Source organism: Eleutherodactylus coqui, chromosome 10 (genome assembly GCF_035609145.1).
Source record: "Eleutherodactylus coqui strain aEleCoq1 chromosome 10, aEleCoq1.hap1, whole genome shotgun sequence".
Lineage (NCBI taxonomy): Eukaryota > Metazoa > Chordata > Amphibia > Anura > Eleutherodactylidae > Eleutherodactylus > Eleutherodactylus coqui.
In genome coordinates, this window is record NC_089846.1 from 42,633,324 (window position 1) to 42,652,873 (window position 19,550).

Here is a 19,550-nt window from a genome sequence, read left to right on the forward strand (position 1 = left end):
TCAGCGTTTCCCACCAAAGGTTAGACCAAAATGACAGGTGAAAGGACAGATCGACATGCAACTTTTAGGCTGTGTTATCATTTCCATCGGCCACGCAGTTTAATTGTAAGTGGTCATGATGTAGTGCTGCTGTTAGCTTCAGTACTACATGGCCCTGTGTAATTAGGCTGCTTGTAGCTGCATGCAATGCAGTGTCGACCATACTTCAGAATCGTGTCCGAGTCAGATGCAAAGTGTGAACGCATCCTCACATGTTTGTCGTGCAATTGTCCCTTGAGAGAGCTATTACTTAGAGAATGCAGTAACAGAAAGCGTGCTACGGTTGGTAGTCATATAGTTGAAACTGTGGCTCAATTGAAAGTCTGTTTGAGGTCCCAAGATTTAATGTGCATCAGAGGGTATGCGTCTTCAGAACATTATCTATTGGTTTAAGTAAGATTTTTTTCAGATTTCTCTTTCCTCTAATTTTCCTCTAAAAAAAAAAACTATTAAATATTGCATTCTACACTCCTACCACTAAACCTTACAATATACAGACACAACACAGAATTACACACACATTATATATATTAAATGAAACATTATCCGCCATTCACAATTAGTAATTATCATAGCTCACCTCCTCCACCTCCCTGTGTGCAGAGCATGCCCACAACCCTCTCTTATAGAAGTCAATAAATCATCTCTAGACTAGACTAAGGGCTCGTGTGGCTTCTGTAAAGTAGATCTCTGAATGCTATTTCAGCTCGGGCAATATGTCTGCCCTCATAAACATCAAATTAGAATAAAATAATTACCATTGAAATATAAAACAGATAAGAAAACTAGAATGTCAGCAGCTGGTTGTGATGAGTAAAACAAAAGTTGTTGTACTGAATGTCTGATCAGTTAGGAAACCTCACCAATTCCAAAAACAGGGCTCTCGTGTCCCCCTGTTCTGTCACTACAGGCTCGCTGCACCCACATTGATGTCAGATTGAATGGGAGCGGTGGTCGCACATGTACAGCATCGCTACATACATTTAAATGGGGGTGAGGTAGCTTGCCAAATACAAGTGCCTGGCTATCTCTGGCAGTCTTATTGATGAATGGAGCAACATGTGGTTGACTGCCACTCCATTCAGTCTACTACTCACTGTGGTGGTGGTGGTAGGGGCAGTAAGGAGGAGAAGGGACACCGGCCCCTCATTTTTGGAAGTACTTGGGGGGAGCGTTGAGAACTCCCCCGAATCAGACTATTATCACCTATCCTGTGCATAGGTGATAAAAGTTAATCTTGTAACAACCCCTTAAAAATGGATTTTGCACTCCACTAAATCGAGTTTCTGGTTTTTCACATGTGGAAATATCCTGTAAGTAATGATACATTTACACAGGACAACTGTTATCTAAAGGAGCGGATGAGCGGGTGACATCGCCGCTAGTCACTCGTGCAGAACGCTTAGACAGGCAGATCATTGCTGTGAATCGCTCACCTCTCGCTCAGTGCTTCACATGTTATATGAAACACTGAGCGGGGAGCGTTTAGACGTAGCGAGAAGTGAGCGAACCAGTGATTGATTTTTATGCTGGTTGAAAATGGGCGACAAACGAAAAAAGCCCTTAGGTTTGCGTTCACACATTGTAGATTTTTTCTGCTGTGGAAAATCCACCATCGATTTCATCCCTTTAATTGAATGAGCGAAATCTGCTGTGTTTGCATACCAAATGCTGTAGGTTTTATCCTCCGCGGACAACCTGCAGCACATCTGCCTTTTGTGAATGCACCCTGTTTGCAGTAGTACCAGGCAAGAAAGATCCACAACTGTAAATTCCCCTTATGTGGGGTTTGTTTAATGTGACCAGGCCTCTGTTTCCCCTTGTTCCAAGTCTCCCCCCCCCCCTCTGTCCATGTGTGACAATTACATGATATTCCTCTTTTTCTCACCAGTAGTTTAGAGCAGTCTGTATTAATCCTCCTGCCCTTGCTGTAATGAAATACATTCTCCATGCACCGACATGCTTGTGGGCTTGTTGATAGACTTGTGTGTTATACACAGCAGGCAATCTTCAGTGTCAGAGCTGCAAACTACACCTCCTGTCTCATCACTGGTTTATTTTAGACTTCCTTAGACTCTCTATAAAAACTGTCGCCATCCTGCAGTCACCGCTTAAAGGGAAACGGTCACTAGGAAAATGTATTTCAATCTGCCTCCATTGGGTTACGCAGTCTGAGACAAGCAGGGGCACACGTTATTCTTTTTTCAAGAAAAAAAGTCTACATCTATAGAAATTCTTACTGCGACTTGAAGCAAATCATTGCTCCGTCTTAAGTTGGCTTTACAAATTTGTCTTAAAGGTGCTGAGCTAAAAATCAAGCAAGCAGCATGAACTAGCATATCTGATACCAATTACATCCCACGCATTGGTGGCAAATGTACTTGGGAGGAGATTCAGTGAAGGGGTTTTCTGACTGTAAACTATTGATGTCCTGATGTCTGAGACAAGCAGGGGCACACGTTATTCTTTTTTCAAGAAAAAAAGTCTACATCTATAGAAATTCTTACTGCGACTTGAAGCAAATAGTTGCTCCGTCTTAAGTTGGCTTTACAAATTTGTCTTAAAGGTGCTGAGCTAAAAATCAAGCAAGCAGCATGAACTAGCATATCTGATACCAATTACATCCCACGCATTGGTGGCAAATGTACTTGGGAGGAGATTCAGTGAAGGGGTTTTCTGACTGTAAACTATTGATGTCCTGTCCCCAGATTAGGTCTGGGGTAGATACGTTGATCCCTCTTGCTGAAAGGTATGGAGGTGAATGGCTAGTTGAGAAGGAGGGACATGGGGATCCCTGCTGTGCCTGTCCATGTATGTATGTATGTGTAGAGCCTGGCTGGCTCTCACTATCACCAGCAGAGGGGACCCAGGTCTGCCTGTTGGCGATGCCTCGTGTTTCTTCTGGTGTCCTGGGGAAGAAGCAACGGTCAACCCCGGCAATGCACCCAGGGAGTCCCGAGGGGTGCATGATGAAAACTTCTCATCTCTGTCTCCTCCCAGAGGAGGAAGAAGAGGAGAGAGCTCAGCCATCTCTGATGTCAGCTCCCGGGAAGCTAATGGGAAGATGGAACCATACCTCTACACCGCCACCTATTAGAAGGTAGCATTCCTTTCAGTCAATGTCAGACTTTTTAACAATCCTTACAACAATGACTGGGAGTTATAATCCAAAGCCAGAATTTTCTCTGGAAGGAGAAGACAACCATGCACGAACAGCTGTTTCACAGTGATTGCCCCTCATCAGTGTGCAGCAGGTTTCTGGCTTGGCTAATGAGAGGCTTATAGATGTGCATTAGAAGGGTATCTTCTCTCCTTGGGGAGACCACCTAGAGGTTTGAGGAGACTTAACGCCATCCATGTACATCTGGGAAATATGTAAATAGAAAGAGGGTATTATTGTATCTTGATGCCACCGGAAGTAGTGGTGGAGCCAAGATACAGGGGGTTGTTGCCCCCTGTTCATAATGGGCTGTATGCCTGTCTCCCAGTCCTCAGGCGCATCGGTCTTGTAGACGCCGGCGGGCTTTCAGCAGCTCTGAACATGATGGCCTCCTTTCCCTTTTAGCGGTCCTGCGGTGACTCTCCCTGGCGCCTGCGTTGTGCCTCCTCTGTTCCCATGACCTGGGCTGCTGTGGAGGAAGATGAGAGCCAGCGGTCGGCACTTGTCAGCACTGGCCGTGCAGGAAGGTCAGAGCCAGCTGTTGGCACTTGTGAGTACTCCTGTGCCAGATGTCAGTGCTGGTCATGCAGGAAGGTGACAGCTGGCGGTCGGCACATGTCAGCGGTACTGAGCGGCGGGGAAGAAGCAGTGTAATCAGCAGAGCAGTTTGTTGGCAGCAGCGCTGGGGTGTATGTTCCCCGGCCACAGTGTGCATACATTTTTTGCCTGCCCTGGAGGGGTTAGGGATTAGTTTTCCTGTTAGCCTTAGCTTATTTGCTGTCAATGCTTCCAGGTTACCGCTATAACATTAAAGCGTTGACAGCTAATAAAGTAAGCCTAACACGAACAGGAATCCCTAAGCCTAACCCTCCAGGTCAGGCGAAAAGCAATCCACACGCTGCTGGTAGGACCTAACTGAAGGTAAGCAATCGGAAGCTAGAGGTGTGACGGGGCGTTTCTGCATCCAAGCCCTGTCAAACCCCTATCTTACGGTGGCGTCAAGATACAGTAATACCCAATACCTCTACAGAGCCTCCTAAAAGTGAAATGTTGCAGGAATGTTGCCTTCCAATAGGTGGCGCTGTAGAGGTATTGTTCTATCTTATTTACATATTTCCCAGAGGAGCATTGATGGCCTTATAACTCTCGATACCCTTCCCTGACCCCTATTGTGCCAAAAAAAAGCCTGGCCAGATGTTTTATATGCACAATGAACATTTATTTTTGCAATCCTTATTCTTCACTTGTCTTTCCACGGACTTGATGCAGAATCTGTGGAGATTCCACATAAAACCACGGCCATAAAATGTCATGTGATCATACCCTTAGGCTGCCTGCCGATGTGGCGGAATCACCGTGAGCATTCCGCAACTAAATATCCATAGCAATTTTACAAGAAATTTTGTGGTGGCCAAATCGGCACCTAAATGATATGCCGATTCCAGCTGTGGAATTTAACCCTTGTATTTCAAGGTTTGAATTCCAAAACATGATTACATAGACATGCCATGGAATCAGAAGCCACAGCGTTTTTCAAAAATATGTGAAGGGCATTTTTTTTTATCCCATTAGAAAAGTCAAACACATTTACCAATCTCTTTGACCTGTATGTGACTTGTAGTCATTCTTGCTAAAAGTCAGACAATCAGGGTTTGTTCTACAGGTGGATGTTCTCCCTCTGTCCTTCTCACAGTGTGCTACATTCCAATCATGCAGAAGCTTGCCCCCCTCCTCCTACTCCAAGAGACTGGAAGGTGTGTGAGGGGAGGGAAGTAGGTGACATGAGACAAAGAAAATAGTCTTGGAAGAGAAAGTGGGACACAACTACCGGTGAATGAGAAGTTCATGCTAGGAGCTAACTCAATAACAGGTAAGCTGCGTAGGATGCTTGGGTAAAGAGTGATGACTGCACTCTGGAGATGAGGGGAGATGTGAGGCCTTTGCTATGGTGTTCAAACTGCTCAGTCAAACATTTTTTTCTAGGTTTCCTCAGAGGATCTGTACGACAAAAATACAATGTACCTTCTATTTATTTATTATATATATATATATATATTTATTCTGCAGCACAGTACAGAGATTAAGTGCTGTACATGATCACTATTCACTGGCTCATCCTACCAGGCCCCTATTAAATTCTTTTATTGAGTTTGTCATCAACACATCCTCAGGCAGAGAGTTCCACAGTCTCCCTGCTCTTACAGTAAAGAACCCCCTTCTATGTTGGTGTAAAAAGCTTCTTTCCTCTAGACTAAGAGGATGCCCCCTTGTTACAGTCACAGTCCTTATATTTATACATAGTTATTAGGTCGCCCCTCAGCCGTCTTTTTTCTAAACAAAATAAACCTAATTTTGATAACCTCTCTGGGTATTGTAGTCCGCCCATTCCATTTATTACTTTAGTTGCCCATTCACTGAAGCTCAGATATGTCCTTCTTGAGTACCGGTGCCCAAAACTGTCCACAATATTCCATGTGTGGTCTGACCAGTGACTTGTAAAGAGGAAGAACAATGTTCTCGTCATGTACCTCTAGACCTCTTTTGATGCACCCCATGATCCTATTTGCCTTGGCAGCAGCTGCCTGACACTGGTTGCTCCAGTTAAGTTTATAGTTAACTAAAATCCACAAGTCCTTTTCCATGTCAGTTTTCTGGTCTACGGATAAACAGCATCCAATAACCAGGCTGTATTTACCAGTTAATGGTTAAACATTTGCAATATACTTAAACTGATATAGGCTGCTTTCAGACAAGCATATTTTATATCCATATTTGGTTTGCGTTTTATGGACCGTAATATGGAGCGCATGTAAATGTATGCATATGTTCACAGGGCTGGGTTTTCCATGGATTTTTTAACCCCTTTAGAGACAAGCCTATTTTGTGCCTTTTGGACCAAGTGATTTACATCATCACATTGCAAGAGACATAACTCATTGACATAGCCATGTGAGGGCTTTACCTGCTGTATTGCCTTTATTACATCTTTTAGGGCAGTGTTCCCCAACTCCGGTCCTCAGGGACCGCCAACAGGTCATGTTTTCAGGATTTCCTCAGTGTTGCACAGGTGATGTAATTATTATCAGTGCCTCAGACATTGTCACAGGTGTTCCTACTATAGGATATCCTGAAAACATGACCTGTTGGTGGTCCCTGAGGACTGGAGTTGGGGACCCCTGTTTTAGGGGGTAGGGAAAGGAATACAAAAAAAAGTGCAGAATTTGCGCCATTGTTTTTGTCTCTTGTTTTTACAGCATTCACCATTCGGTAAATATAACATGGTAATTTTCTTATGTGGATCAGTTTGATTATTGTGAGGCCAAGTTTATACTGACTTTTTACTTTTTTTTTTTTTTACTACTTTTTCACAATAAAAACATGTCTTAAAAGAAAAGCACTTCAATCTCTATCGCTGTATTCTATTTTATTTTTCTGGCAGCGGAGCTCTGTGAGGGCTTGTTTTTGGCTTGAAGAGTGTTGTAGTTTTAAGTGGTACCAGTTTGAGGTGCATGTGACTTTTGGATTGCTTTTTATTGCATTTCATGGGAGGCAAACAAATGAAAATTTACAATTCTGGCATTACTTTTTTAAACTATTTATACGCCATTCACCACGCGAGATAAGTAGCAAAATATTTTCATTGTCTTTGTCGTTACGAACGCAGTAATACTTATGTGCTGCTTTTAATTTAAAAAATTAGTATTTTATCCACCTAAAACTATTTTTTTTTTGTGGGAAAAAATGCATATATTTTTTAAACTGAGTTTTTTTCTTTAAATGTAACTTTTTGGATGTTGTTTTTAGTCCCTGAAGGCGACTTGAAGATGCGATGGTTCATTCATTAGAATAGTACATTGTATTACTTATGTAGTGAATTCTATTGGAACCCATTGGTATTTTGAGAACGCATTGCGGGATGTCGATGGGTGACAGAAAGAGCCCCCTGAGATCAGTAAAAAGGCATATTATGGTCTCTAACTGGTTCTGTTGGGCAAATATGGATCAGTAGTTGGCCAGTAGAAAATAAAACCAATGACAATAAATACAGAGGCAAATACTGATGACATACGGTTGTAATGTTGTCTGTGACACGTCCGTATTAAAGACATGTTGCAATACACATGTCTTAAACTGGCTATAGTAAAGTTACTATGAATGTATGTGACTATTACTCATGGAACAGGCCAGGAGTCAAATATCTTTAAAATGTGGCAGATAAGGAGACAAGTTCTAGTTCTCGTTCTGAAGAATTAGACTACATCATATCCTCCAGACTGCTACTGTATGTTCTCAACTTAATAGCCCCATGTCAACACATCAGTCAGATTAGATTCGTATAGACTTGGGACATAACAGTGCTCATTTCTTCTGCCAGCATGGGGCTGTTAATCATATTAAAGGAGCAATTGAATAAAGGATCCAGTAAAATCTGGTTTATAGGCACAAGAACAAGTGCCTGCTCTGTTCTACTGCACTGCATGGGATACAGACTTTGTAGTTATGTAGCGTGTGACTGTATTGTTGGGAGCTGTGTGATGTGCCAATTACTAGCTCAGAAATGTTATGTGCTATTGTTTATTGAAGTGGTGAATTTCTTCTCAGTTTACTTCTCAATGGCTAATGCAACTTTTCTAAGAATACTATTGTAAAGCAATATACAATACACCGATCTGCTATAACAACAGGGGAAATAAATAAAATGGATTATTGTATGACAATCGCACATGTCAAGGGGTGGGATTTATTAAGCAGCTAGTGAACCATTCAGTTCTTGAAGTTGATGTGTTGGAAGCAGGGTAAAAAGGGTAAGAATGAGGGCCCGAGTGAATTTGACAAGGGCTAAACTGTGATAGATAGGCGACTGGGTCAGAGGTTTTTCCAAAATGGCAGGTCTTGTGGGGTGTTCTTAGTATACAATAGCTGGTGCCTACCAAAAGTGATTCAAAGAAGGACAACTGGTAAACCAAGGACAGAATCATAGGCAATGTTCCTTTAAAGCCTTTGTAGCTAGTAAGTGGAGAAGTTAGGGTCCAGTTCCTTCTAAATTAGGCATCTGCAACTCTAATGTGGTCTAGGGGGAACAAAGTAGTTAATATTTGCAACCCTCATGGTCCAGGGCAGTGTAGGGGTTAATATCTGCATAAATTGTGGTTTGGGGAAGAAAACAAATGAATGTCCGTATCCCTGGGGGCCAGAGGCAGAGAAAGGATTTATTTTGCAACCTGGTATCCAGTTACCCCTTCAGGCTCCAGTGTTGCTCCTTTTAGTAGACATCTGCACCTTCCTCCCCGCTAATATTGTGTCCCATCTCCCGCAGACTGCTCTAATGACCCCATCTATCTGACAGACTGCTGTCCATGCTTCCATGTAAGACAGACTGCTCTCATGTCTCTATTCCTCTTACAGACTGCTCCCCATGCTCCCTCTGTTACACAAACTGCTCCCCTCCACCCAGACTGCTGTACCCCACCTTCCCGTCCCTCCATTGCAGGAAGCTGAACACTGATAGTTCAGCTTCCTGCTTCCTTCCTGTAATAATCAGAGAGAGGAGTGCAGGAAGGAGATAGAACTTTGTGGTCATACAGTAAGTCACTTTATGATCAGCTGAGAAAATCTGTCCCTCATTAGACCATCTAAAATGTCCATAATAAACCAACCCTAATTTGTTCTCTTAGTTATCCACTACCCCAATATCGCCAATTTTATTAAGTATGTTAATCAGTTGAAGCAGTCCAATGGGTGGTTTCCTCTTTGGCCTGGCCCAATCATCCCCCTTTTGCCCACATCCTATTGTTACAAACCACACTCTCCGTATACTACTAACTGACATCTTCAACTCAGAGTGCACAGTAGCTGCAAAGAAATGGTTTTCCTCCAGGGAGATCAGTTCATCTATGCATTAATATGTGTTAAGAGGAAAAGCCTATTTATCTCAATAGGCACCATGTAGTATTTCCTTAGGACATTTTTATTTTTAATGTTTTGGGGTTTTTTGCAAGAAGAGCAGAGTTGCAGTCATCTCATTATCATCAGAGGAGAAACGTACAATAAAAGGTAGCACTTCTATTATAAAGTTGGAGGCAATAATACATGCTCACACCATTGACAGTAGGTGATGGGGACAGATAATCTCCTCTCTCGCCCTTGAGAATGACATAGCCATAGCATTTCCTATCTAAATCAATGTTTTCTGTTTTGATTTTTTTTAACCTCTTAATTCTACAGGACGTACAGTTACGTCCAGCAGCTTCAGGATACTATGAAGGGATCGATCTCGCACCATACAATGCAGGTGCTGGATGTTTCTTACAGCCAACACCCACCCGCAACAGCTCCAATAAGCTGCGCCGCTCCTTGGAGCTGTTAACGCTTTAAATGCCCCAACCAATGTTTGGGGGTCCCGCACTGCGGGTTGCCGTGCGGGAGTCATGGTAACCGGGAGCCTTCTGAAAGGCCCCAGAGCTATCATTGCAGAGTATCTATCAAGCCATGCCTGTGGTGTGGCTTGATAGAATGCCTGTCAGATCGCAGTGTGATGTAATGCTATAGAATTACATCATACTGCAGAAGTAATCAAACCATCGCAAGTTCTTGTCCCCTCTGGGGACTAAAGTAAAAATAATTTTAAAAAAAGTTTTACTAATTATTAAAAAAATTAAAAAGTAATAAAAGTTTAAAAAAAAAAAACAACCTTTTGCCATTTTAGCATAAAATCTAGTAAAACAAAAATACATATTTGGTATCGCTACGTCCATAAAAGTCTGATCTATCAAAGTAATGCATTATTTACCACGCACGGTGAATGTTGTCAGAAAAAAAAGAACGCCAGAATTGGGCTTTTTTTTAGTCACTCCGTCTCCAAGAAAACATATAATAAAAAGCGATCAAAAAGTCGTATATATTCAAAAATGGTACCATCGGAAATTACAGGATGTACCACACAAAATGCACCCTTGCACAACTATGTCAACGGAAAAATAAAAAAGTTATTGTGGTCAGAAGATGGTGACAGAAACTAAATTAAAATAATTAAATATCTTTGAAAAATTGAAGCGGTACAGCAAAAAAAAACTATATAAATTTGGTATCGTAGTAATCGTACTGGCCCATAGAATAAAGTTATTTCATTTTTGTTGCAGTGTGTATGCCGTAGAAACAGGATGCACTCAAAGATGGCGGAATTTTTTATTTTTTTCCATTTCACTCCACTTAGAATTTGTTAAAAGTTTTCAGTATATTATATGGCACGTTAAATAGTACCATCAAAAAATTCAAGTCATCCTGCAAAAAACAAGCCCTAATACAGCGACAATGGTGAATAAATAAGAAATATGATTTTTTTAAAAGGGGGGAGGAAAAAACCAAAAAGGGGAAAAAGGGTCATATCCTTAAAGCAGGGATGTCAAACTCATTTTCACCAAGGGCCACATCAGGCTTATGGTGACCTTCAAAGGGCCGATAGTAAGACAGTATAATAAGGGCCCGTTCACACAAGCGTATTTGCGTACATAATATGCAATGAATAGAAGCCATTGATTTCAATGAGTTCATTCACATAATGTATATTTTCACTCAGCGGGACCTATTATGTTGCTTACTACGCACCCTGATAGGCTATTGAAGTGAATGGGCCACGCAAATACGTGGTGAATGCGCAGGAAACCTATGTATTCACTGCATATTTGTGCACCATTTCAGTGGGCCCATCTGTGTTCTTTTTTGCGTGCCCAAATATACAGGCATGAGCTGTTTTCGATTGTGCAAATACGCAGCGTACCTGTGCGACCGAAATAAGATTACGCCTGTGTGAACGAGCCCTAATAGCGACCCCCACAGTTGCCCCAGTAGTAATAGCCCCTCAGCAATATTAATCCCCCCCTCAGCAATATTAATCCCCCCTCAGCAATATTAACCCCAGCTCCAGCAATATAAACTCCCCCACCCCCCCTCAGCAATATTAATCCCCCCCTCAGCAATATTAATTCCCCCAGCAATATTAACCCCCCCTCAGCAATATTAACTCCTGCTCCAGCAATATTAACTCCCCCACCCTCCCCCAGCAATATTAATCCCCCCAGCAATATTAACCCCCCCCCAGCAATATTACACCCCCCCCTCAGCAATATTAACCCCCCACCTCAGCAATATTAATCCCCCCATAGCAAAATTAACCACCCCCAGCAATATTAACCCCCCCCCCCTTCAGCAATAATAACTCCCCCCACCCTCCCTCAGCAATACAGCAATATTAACCCCCCCAGCAATACTAACTTCCCCACCCCCCTAAACCATATACTTGCCTCTTTCTTGCTGTCAGCGCCGCTCCCACTCTGCTTGCGCTGAGTCCGGCTGCACACTGACGTCAGTGTGTGCCGGGATCAGCAGTAACAGCGCGATTACCAGTGGGGAGTTGCAGCACCCCAGCTGGTAATCGCTGCAGTGGTGAGTGGCGTCGGCACGCTGCGGGCCACATAACATGAGGCAGCGGGCCTTGTGTTTGACACATGTGCCTTAAAGGGTTAATGTCCAGATACTTACTATAAAGCCAATAACTGCAGCAACTCAAGCAAGCTGTCTATTCCCATAATTCTAGGCAAAAACATGTGGCTCAGCTCTAGTACACTTTAATATTAGAATAAAATTGCATAACTGTTATATTTACCAATAACATGAAAATGCAAAGTTCTTAGCGCATATTTTAATCAAAACATGTGGGCTCATCAGTCACTTCCAGACCACCTTGACTCAGCCAGGAATCTACTCTAAACAGACTCTCCTCTCTTTGATCCCAAGCCTTCAAATATATTTAGGCATTTCTCACCTGTTCAACCCCCCACTGTTCTAATAGTGTCTCTATTGGTCCTCGCTAGCCTTTCCTTACAGTGCCACAGGGCACTGTTGTGGGATCTAACAGGTGAGTAATAGATAATTTCTTTTGTATGTTACCACATTCCCTGCTTTCAGAACACTTCTTTACACTCTTGGACAACCCCTTTAATCAACAGATTAGCCTTTAGACATCCTGATGATGTCACTGGCATCTAAAATGTCTTACAAAGTATAACACATAAATTGTTGCTGCAGCAAGCCTAGAATTAAATACTTACTGTTTCGTAGCAGAGTACATTTGAATATCTCTCTTACATCTAGATTATGAAGATCAAGCTTACTGATGCTGCAACCAGTCATAGAGGTAAGGGAGCAATTTTAGTTTTTAAATTAATTATATTGGGTGTAGTCAATAAGATGGATCCAGCGCTATATCCCAATACTGGTGTTCTATATTGAAATAACAATAGTGTATTTGAATAGGATGACATAAATGCACTACACGATGGTATGGTTCACGGGCCCTGGAACATGGAGTTCAATTTTTTTTTTGCTGCGGCCTTGGTAAGAGAGAGAGTAAAACCTAATTACAAAGTTGAAGAGTAGCATGTGAGAAGCAGAAATCTGCTTTTCGTATCTCTCTAGGTCCCATGGGACCACTGCTAGGCCTGAACTTAGAAAGCGTACTTGAAGCCTCCTCTTGCTACGATTGGGGCAGATCATCTAGAAAGTCATCCACCGTCATTGACTGGAGATTCAGGTACCAATCTTTGTTGAAACCCTGGAATGAACCGAGGCCTAACAATGGCTGCATGTATGTATTGTAGAGTACATTTTCCTAACTTCAGTCAAAGCTGTGGTTGCACGGGACATAGAGAGACGTGGAAAGCATGTATATTAATGTTGTTTCAATATAGGACCAGTATTGAGATACAGCACTGGATCTGTCTTTTTGACTAAACAACAAGCTACAATAAAAGTTATTCCTACTGTGGTAGAAAACAATTCTATGGAGTGCCATCTTAGAGTGGGTTCTGAAACAGTGAACACTCAGGTTTACATAAAGCACTCAATTACAGTTTAAGATATGATTCTTGAAAAAAAAATATATCGATGACCTGAGGAGAAAAGCTAGCAGAAAAACGAGACAGAAAAAAAGAGAAGGAAGGTCCAAAACACAGGCACCCTGGGCTCCCCCAGCATTTAACCCCTTAATGACGCGGCCTTTTTTCTTTTTCCATTTTCGTTTTTTCCTCCCCCCTTTAAAAAAATCGGAACTCCTTTATTTATCCATCGATGTCGCTGTATGAGGGCTTGTTTTTTATGGGACAAGTTGTATTTTTCAATCGTGCTATTTAAAGTACCATATAATGTACTGAAAAACTTTTAAAAAAATTCTAAGTGGAGGAAAATGGAAAAAAACCCCGAAATTTTGCCATTTTTTAGTGCGTCTTGTTTCTACGGCGCACAAACGGCAACAATAACGACATGATAACTTTATTCTATGGGTTGGTACGATTACTACGATACCAAACTTGTCTAGTTTATTTTTTACTATACTCTTTTTTTTTTTCAAAGACATTACATTTTTTTGTTATGTTCTGCCGTCATTTTGTGCGCGCGATAACTTTTTTATTTTTCCGTCGATGTAGTTGAGCTAGGTCTCATTTTTTGCGTGATGTCCTGTAGTTTCTTATAGTACCAATTTGGAATACATAAGACTTTTTGATCGCTTTTTATTGCGGTTTTTCTGGGAGACAGGGTAACTAAAAAATTGCATTCCTGGCGTTCTTTATTTTTTTTTCCGGACTACGTAGACCATGCGGGAAAAATAATGCGCTACTTTGATAGTTCGGACTTTTACGGACGCGGCGATACCAAATGCATATTTTTAATTTATTATTTAGATTTTTTAATAATAGATATGGCAAAAGGGGGGTGATTTAAACTTTTACAACTTTTTTTTTTTTCAATTAAAAAAAACTTTATTGATTATTTTTTTTTACGTTACTTTGAAGTTCCCCTGGGGGACTTTAAGATGCGATGCTTTGATCGCTCCTGCAGTATGACGTAATGCTTCAGCATTACGTCATACTGCTTTTTGACAGGCAGTCTATCAAGCCACCCCACGGGGATGGCTTTATAGGCAGTCTGTTAAGGCAGCCCTGGGGCCTTTCATTAGGCCCCCGGCTGCCATGACACCCGCACGGCTCCCCCGATCTCACCGCGGAGGGGGGGGGGGGCCGTGCGGAACCCCCGAACATAGTTCTGGGGATTTAAATGCCGCTGTCAGAATTGACAGCAGCATTTAAATGGTTAATAGCCGCGATCAGCCGCGCGGCCGCTCGCGGCTATTGCCCGCGGGTGTCAGCTGTTATAAACAGCTGACGCCCCCACTGTATGAAGAGAGGTAGCCACGCAACCTCTCTTCATACATGCCCCGCGGCTCCATGACGTACCGGTACGTCATTGGTCGTTAAGGGGTTAAAGACACATTACTTGCTGCAAAAATACTGATAAATACAAGGTATTGGTTAATATTTTGGCCAAAATACCTACGTTCATAAGCCTGCGTCAAGGGTCCTAATTTTCATCCAACAGTTATCTTACCTTACTCTCTTACATATGCACGCTCAGCTCAGCCGAGCATGTATGTGTTCTAAAAGCAGAGAGTGAAGACATTCTCTACCAGAGCAATTTATCTCCTCCAGAAAAAAATAAATTTGCTGTAATCTAGCTACCTGACCCTTATCTATTCTGATATCTGCTGTCAGGGAAACATTGGGAGGCCATCATACACACTCTTCCTCACACAGGGTATCATATATCAAGACAAAATTATTATTGTTTCCCATAGCAACCATTCAGATTTCAAGTAAAAATTTTTCAGTGCATTTTAGAAATTTGAATAATGGCAATATTTAGTTATTATGGAGAATTTGCGTTATAATAGTTTTAGTACATACACTATCAGTCACACGTTTTAGAACACCTCAATTTTTCCAGTTATTTTTTACGTTAACATAATTCAAATCCAGCAAATAACATGAAATAGTTCAAAAGTAAGTTAAAAACTTACTTATTAAATTTTAACCTTAAACTCAATAGTCAGAATTTATTATTTTAACCAAAGGGCTTTTTTCAGGAAACACAAGGACAGTTGCTCTGCAGCACAGAAAGCTCATTATCACTTGAAATTGGATGCAAACTATTCCTACAGATTGTCTCAACTTTTGTAGATTACTTTCAAACCCTCTGATTCTATATAACCAGTGTTGGAACAGACTGCATTACAACACCCTCTAGGGCAGGATTTGGATGGTTTTGCTCTTCAGGACAGAATACATTGCTATCATAATGACAAGATACAGGCAATTAACCAAAGAAGACAGACTGACAATTATTACCCTTAGAAGTGTAGGTCTGTCCTACAGAGAAATCGCCAAACAAGCAAAGGTGGCAGTCAGTACCATTTTTCTATACCATCAAAAGGCACTTGGAAGAAACTCTGACAAAAAGAGGTCTGGAAGACCAAAGGCCACTAAAAAATAAGATAAGTTTTTGAGAGTCAACAGTTTGTGTGATCGGTGCCGTACACCACAAAACCTTCAAGCACAGCAGGTAGAGTATCAGTAAGAAAGTCCCTGGTAATATGGCAAAATTAAAAAGACTTGCATGGGTAGCACCTCCAGTGGACTACTGAAGAGTGGAAAAAGATTTTATGGGCTGATGAATGAAAATTCAAAATCTTTGGTACATCATGCAGAGTTTTTAACCTGTCAAGTAGGTGAAAGGATGGTTCCTGAGTGTGTGACACCAGCTGTCAAACATGGTGGAGGAAGCATGAGTGTCCGGGGCTCTTCTGCTGGATCTAGAGTTAGCAATTTGCACAGAGTGACTGAGACACTCGACAAAGAGGGCTACTACCGCATTTTTTATCCCATGGAATACCCTACGGTGTACACCTAGTTGGTCAAGGGTTCATATTACAGTAAGACAATGATCCAAAACATACTTCTCGGTCATGTCAAAAATACTACAAGACAAGAAGACGATAGGCTACAAAAAAATAGAATGACCTGCACAGTCTCCAAACTTAAACCCCATTGAGCTTGTTTTGGATGAACTGGACAGAAAGGGAAAAGCAAAGCAACCTACAAATGTAGCACATTTGTGGGAACGTCTGTAACAATGCCAGGAAGAGATTTCTGATTAATATCTGAATGGAATTGTAGAAATAATGCCTTGATTGTGTAAATCTGTTACATCAGCTAGAGGAGGCTACTATGAAGAGTCAAAAATGTGGATTTAATTTCGTGAAACAAAGCTAATTTCAAAGTACATTTGTAAGAATAAACTGTGTAAATATCAATAAAAACTGGAAAAACTGAGATGTTCTAAAACATTTGACCGGTAGTGTATGGCCACATTATTTTAAAGAAGACCTGTCACAGGATTATATTATTAGTGGGCTAGTTGTATGTCTCTGCTGACTCTATTCCTGTTTTTGTAATATATATACACTCCTCCCTTTGTTCATAAAGATTCTTCTTAGGTCCAGCTCCCAGAACTCTCAGAGTCTAAAGTTGGCGGTTCCCACCACTCACAATGTGTGACATCAGACTCTTAATCAAGTCTGACATCACCCATTGAGAATGAGCTCAGTGGAGACCACCCACTTGACACATTGAGATTGTCGGGAATCGGACCAAGAAAAGTCCATGCCAGTGAAGGGAGATGAATATGATGAAAAATGAAAAACAGGGAATGAGTCAGTGGGGCCGTGCCTGCAGAGTCATGAAGCTAGCCCCACTAATTATAGCCTACGATGGGTCCTCTTTAACAATGTCTTACTGTGCTGTAACATGATACTAAATGTATTTTCCTTTTTTTTCAGCAACATTGATATGATGATTGGTGGATCCTTTTTGCATTTAATTGTGTGCTTGGCTTATCTCTCAGTCACTGCTTCAGAACTTCCAATTCTAGAGTTTGTGACCCAACAAACATTGACTTTAACTCCATCTCAATTTACAGCCAATGGTACTACAGAGTTAACTACAGTCTGCACAGAGAAGTGCATCTGGCATGAGTCTCAGCCAGAGGCATTTACTATCAATCATCAACTTGACTATGAGACTGCATACCTAAATGGCAGCCGCACACTGACAACAGTAACAGTACGAATACCTCAGAGCAATATAAAAAAGAAAAAACACAGGAATGTTAAACTGATACGGCCTCGCAGGCAAATCTATGGACCAGATATCCGTTTTTCCATCAGAAGTCATCGCTTTCTTAGAGATTTCCCTTTTGCAGCTGCTGTTCAGGTGTCCACAGGTTGCACAGGTGTGTTAGTAACTGAACGTCATGTTTTAACAGCAGCTCACTGTATTCATGATGGTCATGACTATGTTAAAGGAACACATAAGCTACGAGTTGGTTTCCTAAGGCCAGGAGTCCAAACTTCTCTGCGTTGGGTACGTGTTAAAAGCACAAAGATACCTCGAGGATGGATTGGTGCCCCAATAGAACTTAGTATGGATTATGATTATGCGTTGCTGGAGCTACGACGGGCACAACCCCAGCCTCATATGCACCTCGCTGCCTCTCCACCTTTGGAGAAGTTGGCTGGAAGAAGGGTACACTTTTCTGGCTTTGACAGTGACCGACCTGGTGAACTGGTCTACAGGTCATGCAGAGTGAAACAGCAGACGGTACATTTGCTCTATCAGCACTGTGATGCTCGCCCAGGTGCCAGTGGATCGGGTGTTTATGGACGACTACGTCGTGGTGGCCGCTGGGAGAGGAAAGTTATTGGTGTGTTCTCAGGGCACCAGTGGGTTGAAGTTTCTGGAGAACCAAGAGAATATAATGTTGCAGTCAGATTGACTCCCCCTAAATATGCACAAATTTGCTATTGGATACGTGGAACCAATGCTAGTTGTCACTATGAATGAATATGGCTATGACAGAAGATTAATTAAATTAACTTGAAAAAGAATGGCAACAATAGTTTAACAACTTGGAATCTCACAGGAATGCAAACCTAGCTATGTGTATAACTTAAAGGGCTATTCTGGTGATTTTGTTTCATTCATTATGTAACTTTCCCCCCAGTATATATATAAGTGAGTTAGTATCATCTTGGTTAGTTATTCCTTTCTTTCTGAAAACTCCTGGCCTCCTTCTCCTCAGATGGTCATGTGATCTCAGTTCTGACCAGCTCAGATTTACTTGGGATTATGCTATCTGAAACTAGTCAATTTCTCAGTCTATGTGATGCTGTTGGAGGGACTCTAGCAGAGAAACTGTCTAGAGTGGGATACAAGCTCTCCTATCACAGTTACTGAAGATGATCACACAGCTCCTGTCACACAGTAATAATAGAGGAGATCACAGCTCATACTCCTGACTGTATACGTATGGTGTATAGCTTATTTAGGTCAACATAGAAGGTAATGATAGTTATCATTATCTTCTATATTCACCTAAATAAGGTATTTAGAATTACAGCCACTATAATTAAGCTATAAGATAATTATAATTACACTGTCCCATCCCACAGATAGAAAAGGTTACAATCTCGATCCAATGCCGTGGTAAGGCATCATGGGAAAAATATGAAAATGAAACAAAAAATCTCACCATAAAGATGGTGCCTGATAACTTTCAGACAGGAGGCTGCACTTCAGGGAAGTGGCTGCAATATCCAGAGGAAACCTCCACAGTGTGATAGGCAATCAGGTGAGGCGGCAGGGATGGAAAAATGTGATTTCACTGGAGTGGTACTTTAATTTTAATTCGATCACGGAGCCTGAAGCTGGAAGCTAATTTGGATATTTTCAATGAAAAAAATAAATATATATCTATCCGTAATAGTCAGACAAAATTGCAATTCCTTCTGCCCTAGTCTAAAACTAATCATCTAGCATGCCTCAGTAGAGAATACTCTGCTCGCAGATTCTCTTATCTTCTATGGAAACATCCAATATTCAAACATTTAAAGCTGATAACTATTTGACGCTACAGTGTGCCAACTGGAAAAGATTCGGCAGTTCAGCAGGGTGAAACAGATTATGTTGCGGGATCAGAAACAGTCTGCTAAAATAACAGCAGAACACGACCCACATACTAACAAATTGGCTGACATTTTTTGTTATGCATGATAAGAGCTTCATATAAATGTACAATGTTTGAATGTTTGCATCTGTTCTGAAGGAAACAAAATCAAATATACTACAGAATCATTTCAAGACATGTTTAACTCTTTCAGGACCAAGGGTCAATAAAGCGTTTTTCACTAATGTATTCTAAAGTCGAATATTTTTTTTATTTCATAGTCTACCAATATTCTTTTTCTTTGTTGCTGTATATTCAGGCCTTACTTAGAGGATCAAAAAGGAATCACTATATTTTTGATTTGTCAATGTTATATAGGCAAATAACATACATTGAGGAAAAAGTCACTTTCCTTGTTTCTTTCCCCCTGATCTCTAATGTTTTTGGTAAAGCCAAATAA

At 41.4% G+C, this 19,550-nt stretch overlaps 1 protein-coding gene across 4 annotated transcripts; it reads left to right on the forward strand.

Moving 5' to 3' along the window:
* The first annotated feature begins 23 nt into the window (after positions 1–23).
* Positions 24–19,339, forward strand: LOC136580375 (serine protease 23-like). 4 transcript variants are annotated; one of them, XM_066580899.1, is made up of 3 exons: positions 4,931–5,069; positions 12,350–12,392; positions 16,926–19,339. In XM_066580899.1, the coding sequence occupies exon 3, from the start codon at positions 16,936–16,938 to the stop codon at positions 17,986–17,988; it is 1,053 nt and encodes a 350-aa protein (XP_066436996.1). In that variant the 5' UTR covers positions 4,931–5,069; positions 12,350–12,392; positions 16,926–16,935; the 3' UTR covers positions 17,989–19,339. The 4 variants fall into 4 exon arrangements, with proteins under 4 accessions (XP_066436998.1, XP_066436996.1, XP_066436995.1 ...); XM_066580898.1 differs by having other exon boundaries at positions 4,950–5,069; positions 12,317–12,392; XM_066580901.1 differs by lacking the exons at positions 4,931–5,069; positions 12,350–12,392 and adding an exon at positions 24–105.
* The last annotated feature ends 211 nt before the right edge of the window (positions 19,340–19,550 follow it).

Bases quoted from the DNA above. Each gene is read 5' to 3' on its own strand.
- LOC136580375 (XM_066580901.1), top strand. From the start codon at position 16,936: ATGATGATTGGTGGATCCTTTTTGCATTTAATTGTGTGCTTGGCTTAT.